At 38.2% G+C, this 18042-nt stretch overlaps 1 protein-coding gene across 4 annotated transcripts in view; it reads left to right on the forward strand.

Annotated features, from left to right (window-relative positions):
- IFTAP (intraflagellar transport associated protein) overlaps window positions 1-18042 on the forward strand; it is a 59752-nt gene that overhangs the window by 30927 nt on the left and 10783 nt on the right. For all 4 annotated transcript variants that reach the window (XM_024752528.1, XM_024752529.1, XM_024752530.1 and 1 more), the window contains exons 3-5: window positions 6548-6702; window positions 7952-8023; window positions 9447-9507. In XM_024752528.1, the coding sequence (XP_024608296.1) occupies window positions 6548-6702; window positions 7952-8023; window positions 9447-9507 (288 nt within the window). The remainder of the gene's footprint in view (window positions 1-6547; window positions 6703-7951; window positions 8024-9446; window positions 9508-18042) is intronic.

Consider the following 18042-nt stretch of genomic DNA (forward strand, 5'->3'; position numbering starts at 1 on the left):
TAAAAAGGAGTGAAATACTGATATATACTACAACATGGATGACCCTCAAAGATGTCATTCTAAGTAGAGAAGTCAGGTACAAAAGACCATGTATCATATGATTGTATTTATATGGAATGTCTAGGAAAGGCATATCTTCAGCTACAAAAAGTAGATTAGTGGCTGCCTGTGTTTGGCAGTAGGAATGGGGAGTGGCTACAGATGAGTACCTGGGACTTTTGGGGGTGATGGAAATGATCTAAAAATGTAATTGTGGTGATGGTTGGACAACTCTATATATTTATTAAAAATTATTGAATTGTACACTTAAGGGAATTCTATAAATACACCTCACTAAAGCTATGGAGAGGTGGAGCTACTATTCATGGATACCTAGATCCTTACCTGAGTGCTTCACTGGGTGAGCATATGGCCTTGTGACTCCAGGTTTGGCTGAAGAACTAGGAGGATGCTGCTTGTCATAAATATTTCCTATTAAGAAAATAAACCATTTGTGCATAGCCTTGAAATTTTTAAGTAGATAAGGACAGTGATACAAAAAGAAACAAGATCCTACTTTGTGTAGACAGTGTCACCAACAGGTGTCACCCTGTTAGGCATTCTGGGAGCTCAGGGAAGCTGTGCTCAAATACGCTGCATCTGCTCCCACGCTGGACCAGCTCCCTTCTGTGGCCTTGACGAAAGCAGTTGGGAAGGTGAGTTTATCTCATGGGATGATATGTGTGGCCTCTTTGCACCAACATGTAATCCATTTGACAGGTTGCAAGCATGCTGTAATGTCTACTGCCACCATCACAGAGATTGTTTTGTTGTTGTTGTTTTTAAGTTATCTGGGGCATGCCAAATTAAACTAAAAGAATAATACAGATTGCCATGGGAAGATAAGGTGAACATTCTGAGATATCTAGAGGGAGGAAACATAACCACTTGGAGATAGTGTCTTCATTTCTGTTCTAGAAACACAAAAAGAACCCACATTGTGAGCTCTTTTCTCCTTTCTTAAATCCATCGCTGAGGCTCCCTTTACTTCTCACCTGGATTGCCACAGTAGCGCCATACTTTCTAGTGTGAAAGTATCTGAACCACTCTGCCGCCTTCCATCCATTTCATCTTAGAGCACAGCTCTAGTTATGACTCCCAAGGGCCTTGGTATAGTACAGGGTTTTTGTCAAGCCCTGCAAATAGCAGCCCTTCCATGCATCGCAGAATATGTGCTCCTGCCTTCCTGGAATACATGGTGGTTCTTCCTCAGGCCCCACGTGTTCCCACCTTGGGAGCTTTGTTTGTGCAGTTTTCCCTTTGTGGGATACCTCCTCACAGGGCTCACCTGCTGAAATTGTAGCCATCTTTCAAAGCCCGGCTCAGACTCCCCATTCCTATATGAAGCCTTCTGTGATTCTCCCAAACCAATTGTGATTTCACCCTTCTCTAACTTTGTGCTCCCTTATATCCTCTGCGTTAGTTGTGTTCTATTTGGGTGGTTTGCATACCTGGCTAAACTTCTTAGTTTGTAGACTCCATAAGGGCAGGGACTGGGTCTTACCCATCTTGGGTCACTTTGCACATAGTTGATGCCCATGATACAACCTGTGGGTTGAATAAGTTGCATAACTCAACTACCACTCAGCTTTTCTCCCTGAAAATAAACTTACAGCAACTTTACACTATCCTCGCTTCTTTTTTTCTCTCTGTTACGTGCCTAACACTGGACATTTCAAAATGTCAACTTACTGCTATTGTGTGCCTCGTCTTAGACTTTTGACACACTTTTTTTTTTTTTTCTGAGCTAGGGTTGTGCATTTGTGTCTTGGCAGCTGGAGAGCTATGTCTGTGACTAATGAGTCAATTATCATCCAGCCTTGGGGAAAGTACAATTATTCCTGACTGGCCAGGCTAAGGTAATCCTCTCCTCCCTGTGCCCTTTCCAGTGAAGAACAATGAAACAGTTGGAATTCAGACCACTGCAAAGGGAATTTAGACAAAACATTTGTCTGCTGAATTTAGCTTCTTTGGACTTATTCTGATTTATGATTGATTGGTTTTTAAATTGCTTATTTAATCCTAAGGACTGTCGCTCCAGGGGAGGCCATATACCAAGGAGTATGTGATCAAGAAGCAGTGGAGTGAAGTAGTTTGGCTGGGCAAATGAAGAGCAAATTTTGTCCAGAGCAACATTGCTTTAGGCTAGGAGTATGATATGAAAATCACCCCCCTGACTTTCAAAGTACCCAGTCTTGTTATAAGCATGATTGCTTAACCCCTACGCTCTTGGCAGGAGGTTTTTGGCAACTACCCAGTGTTGCACAGAATTTCCCCGCCATGAATTTTTCTTTCCTACTTAACAACATATTCAGTATCTCTTCACAACTGAGAACATGCTGTTGATTTGTATTTCTGTTGACCATGGTGCAGAAGAACCCTCAGGTGTTGCTGGGAGAATTAGGTCATGAATTCTGATGTTGGTTGTGTTGATCTGTGAGAACTTTCCTGTAAAGTGTAGACTTTCTTCTAAGCTCATGGACACTAGGCTGGCCTTTGAATGGATGAATTTGAATTTTTAAAAAGTTTCTTTCAAAACCGAGTTCTCTGAAACTGACCGCTTTCATCTGGAAGATGTACAGTCAATTTACGATTGGTGTTTAATTTATCGAGACGTCCATAGTTTCAACCTTTTGCAGGAGTGTAACCTTTTTCTTTGGCCTGAAATTAGACATTGTAGGTGTCGTTGGTGACCTTGTAAGGGAGATCTGTGGGAAGCTTGTCTGTTTGGTATCAAAAGAAAATTGAAATTCCATTGCTTCAGAATAATGAAACCTTTAGCAAAAAACCTTTGTTTCATGTGTATTGAAGTTTTGACTCAGAAATGCCCAAAGAAACACTCTTTCAGGTCTCAGTAACTGACTTGTTCTCTGAAATATTGCTGTTAGATTTCCAAAGTGTGTTATGTCTGGCACTTATTTCAAAGCAAGGAACATTAGGGATAAAATGAAAAGGTAGAAAAGGACTCTGATGAGAAGCAGAAACAGAAGAAGATGAAACGCCCACTTGGGTGGCGTGTTTGGATGGCCACCAGGATAACTCTGGGAAGCAGCATCTGGCACTCTAATCAGGCTTTAGGCCACTTCGGATTCTGGGCTGTGCCAACATCTGCCATTTTGTCATTATCATATTGAAAAAGAACTTCTTTCCTATCTTCTGCTGCCAAGAGATTTTTTTTTTTTTTTTTGCTGTTTTTTTAAAAAAGGATAAAAGCATTTGTAAGAAGCACTTTGGGGCCTTTGGAGTGAAATAGTACTTGCTCTTGTGAAACTGCTTTCAAGGTTTAGAAAGGAGTCTTAAACTGTAGGTTCAGTCAGAGAGGGAACAAGTTCTTTTCTGAATCTTTCCATATTTTAAAAATGAAAGCTTTATGTTTATGAAAGGACGAAGTTTTGAAAGAGTAAACAAGAAATTGTGTTAGATCTGAGACCTCAACCATCGCTGCACATCAGCATCAGAAGCTGGGACTTCATTACATTTTGCTCTTTATTTTGAAGGAGTTTCATCCGGTTATTTGTCAAATAACCTGGTGTTTTATTGGAAATGGCAGAGGAGCACACTGAGTGATGATAAGAACAAACAGAACTTGTCCTTACGGGACATCTGTTCTTCCCAGACATCACTGTGGTTTTCAAGTATGTAAATCAATAGATTATTACAGTAGTGTGCTGAGTACACGGCATTTTCTCGGGAAATACTAGGTTTAGGTTGTGCTAGACTTAAAGGATAAGCAAGGAGAACTGAAACTATTCCGCGTCTTATTAGAACATGGCACTGAGGAATGGCAGGGAGCCACTGGAAGTCTGCTTGCCTCTAACTTTGATGAAGTTTGGAGAACCCTTTCATTCCTCCTCACTCCTGTTTCCAAGCATCTCCATGCCTGTCTTGCTCCACGCTGCTGCCACTGCTTGTCTCTGCCCTAGGACTGATGATTTTACAGCCATGATTGTGGCTGTAAAAGAGGAAGAAGTCAGGGAGGGTAAGTCCTAAGACCATTTTGTCTTCCCTTCTGTGGCCTGGCATCGTGCTGGTTACTCCAGCAGTGTTCCTGTAACCCTCCCATCACCTTCCTTACTCAGACTCTCAGCCCCTCCACCCCCAGCAGCCAAGGCGAGTGCTTCATATCAGCGTTTGCGGGGATTTGTTGGGGCACAAGGCAGGGGTCACCCGTCCCAGTAGTAGCTAATTAGGAGTCATGGGTGCTGGTGCAGGAGGCAGTAGAGAGAGCTGGCCTGAGCTGGTGGTGTTTGCTAATAAATCCCTTTGAAAAAAAAAGCGGTGCATTAAATATTTGTGTTTTCCCTATCTGGCTTACTGAGCTAATGCTGTATCATAGGCTAGACTACCTTATCTCTTCTCCCCAACAGTATTTCTGTGTTAATGTACTATAGATATCCCTACAAGTCTTTTTTTTTTTTTAATGAATTTATTTGTTTATTTATTTGGCTGTGTTGGGTCTTCGTTGCTGCGCGCGGGCTTTCTCTAGTTGCGGCGCGCAGGCTTCTCACTGCGGTGGCTTCTCTTGTCACAGGGCACAGGCTCTAGGTGCGTGAGCTTCAGTAGTTGTAGCTCACGGGCTCTAGGGCTCAGGCTCAGTAGATGTGGCACACGGGCTTAGTTGCTCTGCAGCATGTGGGATCTTCCTGGACCAGGGCCTGAACCCGTGCCTCCTGTTTTGGCAGACGGATTCTTAGCCACTGTGCCACCAGGGAAGTCCCCCTGCAAGTCTTAATTCTACCAATGATGAGGTATTCAGAAGCAAACACAGGATTCTGGCTGCCTTGCACCAGGCCGAGATCATTAGAACAACAAGAATCTTTACTGATTTTGAAGCCATGCAACCAGTGGCTCAAGAGAAACAAACATGCCACTTCGGTGGGTTAGGCTGTTTTGTAACCCCTTCAGTTAGATACCTGACCAGGTTGTTCACAAATAAACCCATGTCTCCAGAATCTTTCCATGGTGGAGTATTGTAAGGGGATGGAACAGGATGCCCTAATCTGACAGTAGCTTGATTTCTGCCACTTGGCCTCTTTTGAATCCCTTAGTCACTCCTCTAGTGATCCTTGAAGTAGATTCCTGTGTTTTGCTATTGTCATTTGCAGCAAGGGAGTTCTAGTTTTAGTATGTGCCATGCTCCCTGGGTTCTTGTACTGTTGTAAACTTTTCTTCTTTGTGTCCTTTCTGGGCTTTTTAAATTTTCTTTTTTTTTTCTGCTTTATTCTTCTATTCTCTAAGAGCCCTTTCCCTTCATTTACTGTACTATTCTAAGTTGCATAGCAGTGAGTGCTGGATTAGGAAGGCCTGGGTTCACATCCCCACTCTGCTACTTACCAGCTGTGTAACTTTGAACAAATTATTTAATCTCTCTGTAGGCCTTGGTTTCTTCACCTGTAAAATGGGGATACTAACAGTACTTACCTCCAGGCTTGTTGTGAGGCTTAAATGAGATTTATGAGATGCATAATAAAAGACAGTCTGACCCTCAAGTAAATGTTAACGCTTATTTATTTTAGTATTGCTGCTAATATTAAAAATAACTTTATGGCTTAAACCACTGCCCCAGTGTAATCGGCTACCAGCTCTTTACCTATCGCTGTGACCTCTCTCCCACATTTTAGCCTACATTTGCAGCTGCCTCTGGGACATTTCCCTCACAGTTTCCACTGGCACCTCAAATGCAGCATGGACAAAGGTTAATTCATTCTCATCTGAATTTGTCCCCCACATTTCTGTTAATGGCATCATGTTATAATTTTCTCTTAATTTAGGATGAATCTTAGACTCTTTCCTTATCCTAAGGACATCATCATGAATGTGCAAAGATTTAACACAAACGTATTCATTGTTTATAGTTTTAAATAGTTGAGAATAGGAATTGGTTAAATAAACTGTTAAATATATACAGTGGAATTCTCTATAATCATTAAAATTATGCAGAATATTTAGTATGAAAAAAATATTGCTCTCAAGTTGACTTATAATATGGTATGTACAGTACAATTCCATTTGACTTTTAGAAGTTTATGGGTGAATAGATAAAAGATGAGAAAAATAGCCACTGAAAAAATTTTGTTGCAGCTTTTCTGTCTCGTAGGATTATGAGTGATATTCTAATTTTAATCTTTTTCTTTTACAAATTTTCTAAAATCATCCGTACATTGCCTCCATATTTTTTTTTAAAAACCTCAAATTTAGAAAAAAAATGAGATCGGTAATGTCCAAGAGTCTTGCAAATACTTTATTGACCTCTTAACAATGGCTGAGAACAGTGCTGGATACAAACTTATAAATGTTTGTTGAATAGTGAATGAAATAGTGTTATCTTTCTGTGCATTTTTAGAAATAACTTTATAGGTTAAGAGTGTTTAATGCTTCAAGCATTCAGTTTGTAGATTTTTTTGAAAAGTATTTTTTTTTGTTTGGAAGAAAGATTCTCAATAAACACAAAATAAACTAGATTGGATGTGGTGGGTGTTTTCTAATATTATGTAATTTATCATTTCAGATAATGTGACCAAAAGAGGAGCCTTTGGAACCAATTCTTCAGAAAACAATTTTCCTTCAGTAAAATTTACTCAGAGAAATGAACCAAATGATCACCATCTTAGCAATAAAGCCATCTTTCTTCGTACTTCGTCACAGTGTTCAGAAGAGGAACAGGTATTACCATAGCACATTTACAGAAACAGAGAAAAAAAACTTATCGTGAATTAATAGAAAAGAAAGAGACCATAATAAGAAACATCGGACAGCTATTGGATCAGTAACTCAGACTCCTAATTTTAGAAGGAGTGCCTTTGGGATACTTTACTGAAAATCATCATTACATTTCATGATTTCAACAGCCAACTTTTATGATAGTAACTTAATTATCCCCAATTTTTGTTAAAAACCTCTTAGGGATCTGCCATCTACAGATTTTTCTTGAAATTATGTCTATATTTTAGCTTGTCCTCTGGGACAAAAGAGTTCCTTTTTATAATTCTCTGTGTAAATGAGAGTTTCTTTTACCTGTCCTGGATTCATGTCCTTCAGACTTAAAGTAGAATATGTTATCTTGGTTCTTCCAAGATTTGGTCAATAAATAAATGTTAGATGCTCTCTTCCTAATCTTCGAGACTTCATAGACTATATTCACTTTCTCTTTAGCTATGGTTTTTAACTATCAAGGAATCCTAGTGGAAGCTGTTCTATTTTTTAAACCATTTGAGTTTCTACTTTCTATCTCATCGTGTATTCCCTGTGATATTGTGGACAGAATTGTATATGAGATTATGGTTTTATGCAAGGGAGAAAAATCTCCACGTTAGAAGTGTGTTTATATACAGCAAAGGGCTATAATTCTTTAATTCTATAACTTATTTCCAGTGAGGTGATTATGGGACAAGAACTTTTCTTTCTAGAGGATTCACTGTCTACTGGCCATCATTGGCAATTGGAATTACATTTTCTATTGAGTCTTTAACCAGTGTGTGAGAGGCAAAGAATTGTTCCACGATATTTTTTCCTAGTAACTTGAAAATGTTGTATTAGCATTCTCTGATTTGTCCTTCAGAGGCTCATTGGGATGGGATGGGACGGGGGCTGGGGTGATGAGGTGCGGAGTGTTCATATTTTACACATGAAAAACTTGGGGTTAAATAATTTACCCTAGGTTACACTGTAGATGAGTCTAGAAGACAGAAGTAGAAGTCAGACCTCCTGGAACCTATTCCCTGATGGCTGCTATGACTTAGTGAATCTGCTGTCACTAAGGTGTCATGGTTTGTCACTCATAACTAATCAACAGAAAGCAGAAAGGGAATTTTAGTGCCTGAAGGGCTACAACATCAGCTCCTTTATTTTCACTTGTTTCATCTTCCCATCAATATGTCCTCAATGTTTTTTGTTTGTTTGTTTGTTTTTCCAGATAGTGATGGATGAAGGCCAAAAAGTTGGCAGTTCCTTTCAGGGTGATCTGAATCGGGCAGGAAAGGTGAAGGTAAGGCATGATTCGATTTTATTCCATGGCCAAAACCCAGAAAGAGCATAGAAACAATAAAAACCTCACAGGACTCATTTGCTGTCATACAAATTTGGAGAATTCAGCAGATTTTGTCTATATGCTTTAAAAAAAAAAAGTGGTGTTTGATTATCTTAAACTGTCCTTGGTTGCCTAAAAACAATAAAAACCTCACAGGACTCATTTGCTGTCTGTCATACAAATTTGGAGAATTCAGCAGATTTTGTCTATATGCTTTAAAAAAAAAAAGTGGTGTTTGATTATCTTAAACTGTCCTTGGTTGCCTGGGTTCTGGATCTTTTCTCCTCAAAGCTTTACAAATGGAAGGGGTGCTTCAATAGAGAAACGTGACTCTCGTCCTGACAATATAACAGATTCTCAAGTTTTAGTACTGAAACCATCATATGGAAGATAAATTTTTGCTGTCCCTTGGAAGTCAAAAAATAACTGTAGTTATATACTTCCAAGTATGGAAGCTACAAGCCATGGTCTGGCAGGTAGAGAGTGGGGAAGAAAGACCCAGGCTGTGTTTTGAATTCCAATGATGAGATCTAAATTTATAATTTTACGGTATTTTGTTATGTACATGTTTTAGGTCATAAGCATAAAAGGCATTTTGACATCGTGCCTTTACTAGATCTGCCTTCGTGCCAGTGGTGAAATCATTTGTTTATTCACACTCTTTGATATTCACCCGAGATGAATTGGTTCATGTCTGAAGTGCTACCATTTTGTTAATCTAAAATGTCTCATTGTCAGCTTGCAGTGGAAAGCAACATTGAAATGCTGCTACTGTCTGTAACGGTCATTTGCTCGGCTTTTTACCTTTGAAGTAATTTTCAGTTTTATTTGCTCAAAAGAGAGAACACTTGATTTTTTGCCCTGTTCACCTCTCTTGTGATTACCTGGGGCAGGATGATTTAGTCTGGAATGAACCTTCTCCCCTGCTTTCTTTAGTTTCTACTCTCTCTTTGGAGTTTAAAGCACACTGTTGTGAGAATAGCCAGACCCACCACCATCATTTGCTTGAGGAGCAAAAGCAATAAAAAAAACCCAAAAAACAGAAACATTGTTTCAGACTGTCTTGATGGTGGTATATATTCTGCGATAGAATCAGGAACAAAAACTTTTCAAAAACCTCCCAGACTGTTTTTTCCCTTTCAGTATAGAGATCTTACTGTGGTGCCTGTGAAATCCCGGCCAACTTCCAGATTTAGTGCTTCTTTCAGATGTCTCTGGGAAAGCACAGTGAACACAAAGATCTCTATCTGGGACTCAAAAGTTAATGAGAAAAGGAGATGCGTTTGCTCACTTGAGTGTTGTGGAAGTGGATCCACTGATTCTTAATTGCATATTTTTCTCTAGGTCTATTTGCATAAAGATGATGTTAATCCTTTTCTAGGTAGACAACTTCCTTGATTTAGAAGATTTGGACTTGGATGAAGAGATTAAGCCCCAAATGAGTAAGAGTATGCTTTCTGTTTCCTTTCTACACTGCTTGACCTCTTTCTCGAAACTACAAATGAGACTTTAGACAGCTTTTCTTTTCTTTCTTTCTTTTTTTTGGGGCAATCCTTACCTCTACTTTCCCTGAAATAGGGAATACTGGAGTCCTGCAGTCTCTTTTTTGATAATAAAGATTTCAGCCGAAAGGTCATAGAAAACTTGTTGAAGGTTGTAATGTCTTTGGTCTTAAATGAAGGAAAGGTGTTCTTCCTCCCACCCCCCACCCCCATTTACCATGTGATTGATTTTTGGATAATTGTCTCAGAGTCATTTAAGTCAAACCCTTATTTCTTAGAAGCACCATGTTGTAAATGGAGATTATTTTTGAGTGCTACTTAAAATATCAGTTGATCATAAAAATCATAAAAATTATGAGAATTGATCATAAAATAAACAAAAAAATAAAATCAAAATCTTTGCTTTTATAAATATTTATTACCAAACAATTAAAACTAAAGATACAGTGTGAATGTTTTTTCTGGGGCTTTCTCTGAGGTTTATGTAGATGAGGCCTTTTCCTTTCTTGGTTAACGTTTCTGTGTAAGACTAGGTATCCTTTGTTGCTCAAAGGGGCTTTGAAATGTGTTCAAAATTTGAGTTACTTGTTTTGAAAACTCTCATCCCTAATTTAATATGTAAGAATATCTCAGAATTAGTTGAATGTTAGGGAAGGGGCAGTTTCCATGGGGTTTTGGTTGTTGGTGTTTGATTGTGTTTACAGTCCTCAGGTGGTCATAAACAGCGACTATGGTCATTATTGTTGGGGAAGGGGGCTTCTTTATAATCACACAGGAGTTAAAGTGCAGGGTGTAGTTGGTTGGGGGATGGCCACTGTCTGTAAACTGACTGTATAAGCCTCTGCTTTGGCTTCTCTGCCTGAATTTGAGAGGCTTTGGTAATTGGAAGCAATTAACATTTCTATTCTGCTTCCAAACATCACACTACTCTATTGAAGGCACTGTTACTCAAGCACTCTATTAACCAGTAGACTTCGCAGATTTTTTTCCGTACTTGCTTGGTTCAAGGGAGATCAGAGATCTAACAGAATCACAGAGGTTCTCTTAACTTTAATGCCTTAGGCAGCTCTGAATTTCTTTATTAGAGCAGTTTAGAGGCTCTGATTGGATTAGAAGGGATTGCTGAGGATTTATGAGGAAGCCAAATTTGTGGAGCAAGCACACTGTTTCTGGGTTTTGGGTGATTTGGGGAAAGGGAACAGATTCCTGGGTCCTAAGAAAGAGTCTAATTCAGAAGGTCTTTTGTGGCATCTAGTGATCTGCATCTTTAACCACTACTCCAGGGGATTCTGATATAGTTCATCTGTGGATGATACTTGGAGTCTGCACGTATACCTTTGCAACATAAAATTAATTTCATAGGAGGGCACAAAAGTGCACAGGTTGAATTTTGTGATGGTTTAAACTTCTTGCTTTCTGCTGGTAATGAGAAGGTCTGTATACTGAAATAATCCTGCATAGCCAGCAAATTTGATTTTGGTTGTATCAATATTTTAAATTAGTCTTCTTACCTTTTCCATTATTTTCACATTGTTTTCTTTAAACTTTTTTTTTTTTTTTGGCTGCGTTGGGTCTTTCTCTAGTTGAGGTGCACGGGGGCTACTCTTCATTGTGGTGCATGTGCTTCTCATTGCGGTGGCTTCCCTTGTTGCGCAGCACGGGCTCTAGGTGTGCAGGCTCCAGTAGTTGCAGCACGCAGGCTCAGTAGTTGTGGCACCCAGGCCGGAGAGCACACAGGCTTCAGTAGTTGCGGCGGGCAGGCTCAGTAGTTGTGGCTCATGGGCTCTAGAGTGCAGGCTCAGTAGTTGCGGCTCATGGGCTCTAGAGCGCAGGCTCAGTAGTTGCGGCACACGGGCTTAGTTGCTCTGCAGTATGTGCGATCTTCCCTGACCAGGGATCAAACCTGTGTCCTCTGTGTTGGCAGGTGAATTCTCAACCACTGTACCACCAGGGAAGTCCCTCTTTAACCATCTTTTAAGTTTTTTTTTTTACCAGATCTGTTTCTGTTGTTTAAAAAATTGCAAAGAAATGTCTCACTAGTATGATTTTTCTGGAAATGAGATAACAGGTAGTTTTGCATTTGTGTATATAAAAGCTTACTGAGGCTGAACCAAGTCTCAGTGGACTTGGATGAGCTAGTCAGGACCTTCCCAGGTATAAAATAATGTGAAAAGCCAAGGCTAAAAAGCAACCTAGGCTTCAGTGATCTATTCCAATTACCAAAAAGACCACCAAGCTTCACAATTTTCATAATGCACAATCTGGGTCATTTGAAAGGAAAGAAAAAAGAAATAGTTGTGCCAGGGTGAATTTTAGATTGCATCTGATTTGTATTACACTTAAGGAATGGAGCAGAAGGCAAATAATTATATCAGATGGGAAACGTGACATTTTAAGCAGGCAAGTTGCTTGTATAATTTTGGCAGCTGAGGGGTTTACTGATTAGATTCTGTTGTTATTGTTTAAGCAACAGATTTGCTTGGGGCAACAAGGAAGTGAGTTGCCTATTGTTTTTCTACCACTGACTTTATTTGTTCACCTTTTTCATTTTCATAAATATTTTCCAAGATTCAGGCGCTTGTTTCTGTCCCAGTATTTGGCTTATTGTTTTGGCAGCCCAGGTGGAGACAGTTTTTCCAAGCAGACAACTCAGTGCTGTGCTATTGACCAGTTGTTAGAGGGAATCTTGGCCACAGAGTTTGGTGCCCTGTGTTTATTTGATGTCACATTAACCATTTTTTCCTCCTTTGAGATAAGATAGTTAACCTGATGGTTAGTTACTGTCATGCTCCAGACTGTTACCCGGAAAGATTATTATTTGGAATAGGTATTAGTTATTATGCTTTGGCCATTGGAGTAGGAAGAATCTTCTGGTCGTCTTTATTTTTTACCCCCTCAGTTGGCCCAGCATGTTCTCTGGATGAGTGCAGAAGGTCAAAGAGACTTTTTTGAGGCCTAGTTTTCAGAATTATACTGTCTTATACAAGTTTCTTGACCAGTGGGTATACTCATGCTCTGGTTGATTGTGTTGGATGAAAATGGGCAACTGATTCCTGCACAAAGATTGGCAGCCTTATTTGATTTTCACTTTCAATCTCTCCAGTACTCCCAGTTCTAATGAAGCCATCATTTTCTCTCTCTCTCCCTCTTTTTTAAAAAAATTCTTTCCTTATCTGTAACTTTAAGGCTTTATGTAGCCTATGAATGACCTGGACTCTTATTCAAAGATATTTAACAACGGTGACTGGATCCTGGAATAAAGTAAAGAATAAAACAGATCTGGTTCCTGTCCTTGGAAATTCATAGTTTATTGGAAGAATCAGACATATCACAAATATATAATTACATATGCTCTAGATCTCATGAGAGCATATGGCAGGGGAATTTAATTTGTCCATGGATCAGAGAAAGTGCTGAGAGCCTGAGATCTAAAGGATGAGTAATTATTAACTGGGTGAGGGGTGGGTAAGAGAGTATAGGAACAGCATAAGAACAGTGTGTGTAAAGGTCCTGAGCTAGGAGAAGATGGCATATTTCAGCCAACATAGAGTTCAGGCATTTCATTTACTTTCCACTTGGGACTGTTAAAAATCATTCTCTCATTACTTCAAAGATCACTAAAAGATCATTGAGAGGGAAGAATCCTTGCTTCGAAATGTTCCTCTATCCCTGTTCCTCCAATTTTTTTTTTTAATGTGCAAACTTATCCATCTATTAAATTCAAACTTGAAAGCCGTATGCTTCCACTCCATTCCTGAGAAGAGAACAGAATTGGGATGATAATTCCACCCTTTCAATAATTCCTCTATTTATGTATCCCCAAGGGTAAAGGAAGGCATTATCTAATTGGAGAGATTATGGGAAAAAACTGATGTGTATAGATGAGACATTTTGTTTCTTCTTTTGGGCTCATGCTGTTTGGAAGGTGTATGTCCTCTCTTCTGTGCCTGTGTCACCTTTCTTATAGTAGACACACTTTAAAAGGGGCCCAGGTCTGCCTTACATGGTGGTTTTCAACCTGAGAGATACACTGGAATCACTTGAGGAGCTTAAAGAAAAATGACAATACCTGGATCCTGCCTTTGGAGATCCTTTCCCAGTAGTCTGGTGTGTGTCCTGGGCATTGGCAGTACTTAAAGCTTCCCAGGCGACTCTAACATGCCTTTGAAGCTGAGAACCATCTCTAGACAAATGTCTGGAGGTATCACTCTCTGAGCCCCTACTCTAAGGGCTCTAGGGATGTGAAGAGGTTCTCCTTATACATGGCTGGATTCATGTCATCTGTGCAGACTCCCTGTCAGGCGGGGTAGTCCAAGGTCTAGACTTGGAAGGAAAGTTTGATAAGTAAGAGGGCAAATTGTGACTGCAGGACAAGCTCTATTTTCAAAGTCAGCTCTATTAGTTATAAAGCTCATATTTTGATCCCCATCTTTTTGACTCCTGTGTGGATTTTTCTTTTATTTCTGTATTTAAAGTAGAGGAATATGATTTATTATCACTGTCAAATGCCAACTCCGCCCATGAAGTAACTCTTCCCTGACCTTCCTGACCTTCCCCTTGGATGGGCAGTAATCTTCCTCTGTTTACATTTCCACTTTTATTTATTTTTCAGTTATTTTTTTTCTCAAAGTAAGTTTTCATTAATGTGTCTCTTGAAAGTGGCATATGGTTTATTCATATGCATGTACACATACACACACAAATAAAACTTCATCTTTTAATTGGTGTGTTTAATCCATTTACATTTAATGTAGCTGCTGATATATTTGGCTTTAAATTTCTTATCTTACTATTTTGTTTTCTACTTGTCCTGCAAGTTATATGTGCTTCACTCATGTTTTGCCTATTTTGGAGTAATTGAGTATTATCATATTATTGTTTCATTGCCCTCTATTTTTGCTGGGTAGAGAATTCTAGGTTTGTAATTTTTCTTTTTCAGAATTTTTAAGATGTTATTCTATTCTGTTATGGTGTTAATTTTTCCTCTATTGAAAACTGTCGAAAAACCAAGTGTCAATCTGATGGTTGTACATTGGAAGGTAATAGGTTTTTTACCTCATTTGACTACTTTTATGATTTTCTCTTTGTTTTTGTTTGTCAGTAATTTCACCATGCCCTGGCATTGTTAACTTTGTATTCTGTTTGGGGTTTGTAGATTCTTGTAAATGTTAGGAAATTCTCAGTTCTTACGTCTTCAGATATTACCTGTGCCCAGACTTTTCGCCATGTCCCACATATCACTTATGCTCTTTCCTGCATTTTCCATCCTTTTTTATTTCCTTTCTTTCTTCAGTCCAAATATTTTCTACTATCTATGTTCTAGTTCAGTAATCCTTTCTTGAATTGTATCAAATATGATGTTAAAGCCATCAATATTTCAGTTATTATAGTTTTCAAGAGGTCTGGAATATCTATTTTTATAGATTTTAGTTCCCTGCCAAAATTTTCCATTTTTGTAATATATTTATTGGAATATATTAATCAATTATTTTAAAGTTCCTGTCTCATAATTCCAATAACTGAGATGTCCTGTGAGTCCATTTATATTATTAATTTTCCCTTTTGATCTGGTGTCTTTGTATACCTGGTAATTTTTGTTTGAATGCTGAACATTGTATATAAAATATTACATAGGCTCTGGATGCTTATCTTAATCTTGTTTTAGAAAAGCTTCTCTTCAACATTTTGTTAGCAGTTAGAGCAGTCATAGGTCATCTTAATCCAATATGGGATTGAGCTGATTTGGTGACTGGGTTTCAGGCTTTATGACGGCTGCTCTACTTCTAGTTCTTGCTTACTGCTAGGGTGTAGCCCTTCAAGGTAAATCACAGCCCCTCCTTCTTGGAGATCCCAAACTCTGTTTTTTATCTTCACGGCACTGTGAACCTGTTGGTAGTTCTGCTAAGCTTCTCAGCCTCTTAGTCTATTTCTTCTTCACTTCTTGGCTTTTCAGCCTCTGCTTACAAATCAGTAAATGCCATAAGTTGAAAACCAGCTTAGACTCTTAGACTCACTTTCACTACTTTCCTTCTCTCCAGGATCTTGGCCCCTCAAGTTCTGGGCTTCCCTGGTAGCTCTCTAATGCCTTTAAGTAGTTGATTTTTTATCATTTATTCAGCTTTTCTAATGTTCTTGGTGGGAAGGTCAGACTCATATTAAATGTGGTCTGGGAGCTCCTTGGAAAACCCCAAGTTCTGAAGGTCAAATAAGCTGACGTTTGCACTGATGTTGCAAAAGCAATGATGGGTAAAGATGCTAGTAACTTAGTGTGAATCAAGGTAGAAGCACCAAACTATACTAGTAGTCACTGTAATCTTCACTGTCCTGAATTTGTAATTAAAGCAAATGCCAGTTTCCATTGCAAATGTCCTTGATGAAGTGGTAAAAATTATTAATTTTATTAAACCTTGATGCTTGAGTACACCTCGTCTGCTGCATACTGAAATACAACAGTTGTATTTCACATATACGTGAAATACATGAAAATTTTTTCATGAAAAAATGAAAAACACTTTTTCATGAAAAAACACTTGTGCAATTGAGGGGTATGCTGAACTTTTGTTTTTTCTTTCATGGATCAACGTTTTTACTTGAAAGAATGACTGACAAAGTATAGTTCTCAAAAAGGAATGAAGTGAGCCCGTCTCTACAAGACAACAGCTGACAGTATTCATTGCCAATGATAAAATTGGCAATGGATCAAGTGAAAATTGGATTTTTGGAAAACTTAATCCAGTACTGTGAGCTTGACAGCTTCCCAATATTTAAAGCCTTTTCTGATAAAATTGGTAATGTTAACTCATGTGATTTTTATATTGCATAATGAAATATGTCAACATTTGAAAGATCTGCATAACACAGTGAACCACCATTTTCCAAATAACCAATATATGATGTTACAAAATCATACACAGGAGCGCAATCCATTCAACATGTAAGAGAGACCAATGGATTTTAACATAAGAGTATGAAAAAGTTACTGAAAGGGTTTCATATTGTACATTGAAATTATTTTTAAAAACTTTGTCATTTGTCAATATCTAGTGTGTATCAAAGAATAATATCCCCAGTTATATAAAAAGAGTATTGAAATAGTCCTCCCCTTTCCAGCTACATATCTGTGTGAGACTAGAGTTTTCTTCATTTTCATCAACTGAAACAGCATATTCCAAAAATTCAATGCAGAAGCAAATATAGAATCCAGCGTTCTTCTATTTAAGACAGACATTTAAAAGATTCAGACAATGTAAAACAGTGCTTCTCTTCTATTTTCTTTGTTTTTGGAAAAGAGGTTTTTTAAATAAAAATATTTATTTTAATATATGATAGTATTATTTTAATGATTCAATAAGCAAATATTTGAAATTTTAATTTCTAATATGGTAAATATTGATAGATATCACTCCCATAAACAAAAGCTCTTTGGGGTCTTCAAAAAATTTTAAGAACAAGAACCACCTGATATAAACTATCATAGCTGGAAGCTATGTGCAGAGGAGGCCTGAGTGCATTTCTTATCTGTATCCTTTTTGGTCTTGAGGAACACCCGAAATTTCAGGAAATTTTGGCCATTTCTACATGGCAACAAAGGAATGGATTGGTTAATTTTTATAAATATGACAGGGAGACTAAATATTATTGTCTAGATTATCAGATGTCAGGTAGATGGCTTACTTTTTAATGTATTAAATTACATGATTATAGCCTTTGACTTGCTGGTCATTGGCTAAATGCAGAAAGACAAATGGCACAAACACATAGTTTATAAACGTTGGACGTGCTTGTCAGGTAGTTGAGAAAGAGGTTGAAATGCTTTCAACCAGGCTTGCCATCCAACATCAAGATTCGTTTATCGAGAGGTGCCTTAACTCTACAAAGCACATCAGTCAAGATGGTGGTATTTAGCTAAGAAGGAAACTAATTGTTTTAGAAACAATAAGGTCAGATGAAGTGTCTTAAAGATAAGATTTCAGTTGGGAAAGCTTTGCAGAGAACTTCAGAAATTCCATTCCCCATCATCAATGAATACAATCATTTTCCCCCTGAGAGAATGAATATTTAAATAACCCATCAGTGATTATAAAATGGCTAAAAGATAACTTGTGTCTTCTTTATAGCTTGTGTCTTATCAGACTATTCGTGTGCATATTGGTTTCACTCTTTTATAAATCTGTCCTATTTAGAGTTAAAGCAGTTCAATTTTTGTGTTGACTATTGTCTGATTTTATGTATAAAAATCCTACTCCTGTAAAAAAAAAATCTAGTTTTTGAGGGAAAGGACTATACATATTTTGCATCATTCACAATGTCCTGTGGATAGGTAGACTCTTCATACTTGCTGTTCAGTTTAAAAGTTGAGATGCAGGAAATTAATTTCCTTTCTGCAAGTATGTGCTGAGAATTTACTACATATAAGGTGTCGTGTTAGGCTCCAACAGCTATACGTCTGTGCATTTTACCTTTACACTGGAGAAA

This window comes from Neophocaena asiaeorientalis, unplaced genomic scaffold, assembly GCF_003031525.2.
Source record: "Neophocaena asiaeorientalis asiaeorientalis breed wild unplaced genomic scaffold, Neophocaena_asiaeorientalis_V1.1 scaffold196, whole genome shotgun sequence".
In the NCBI taxonomy this organism is placed as follows: Eukaryota; Metazoa; Chordata; class Mammalia; order Artiodactyla; family Phocoenidae; genus Neophocaena; species Neophocaena asiaeorientalis.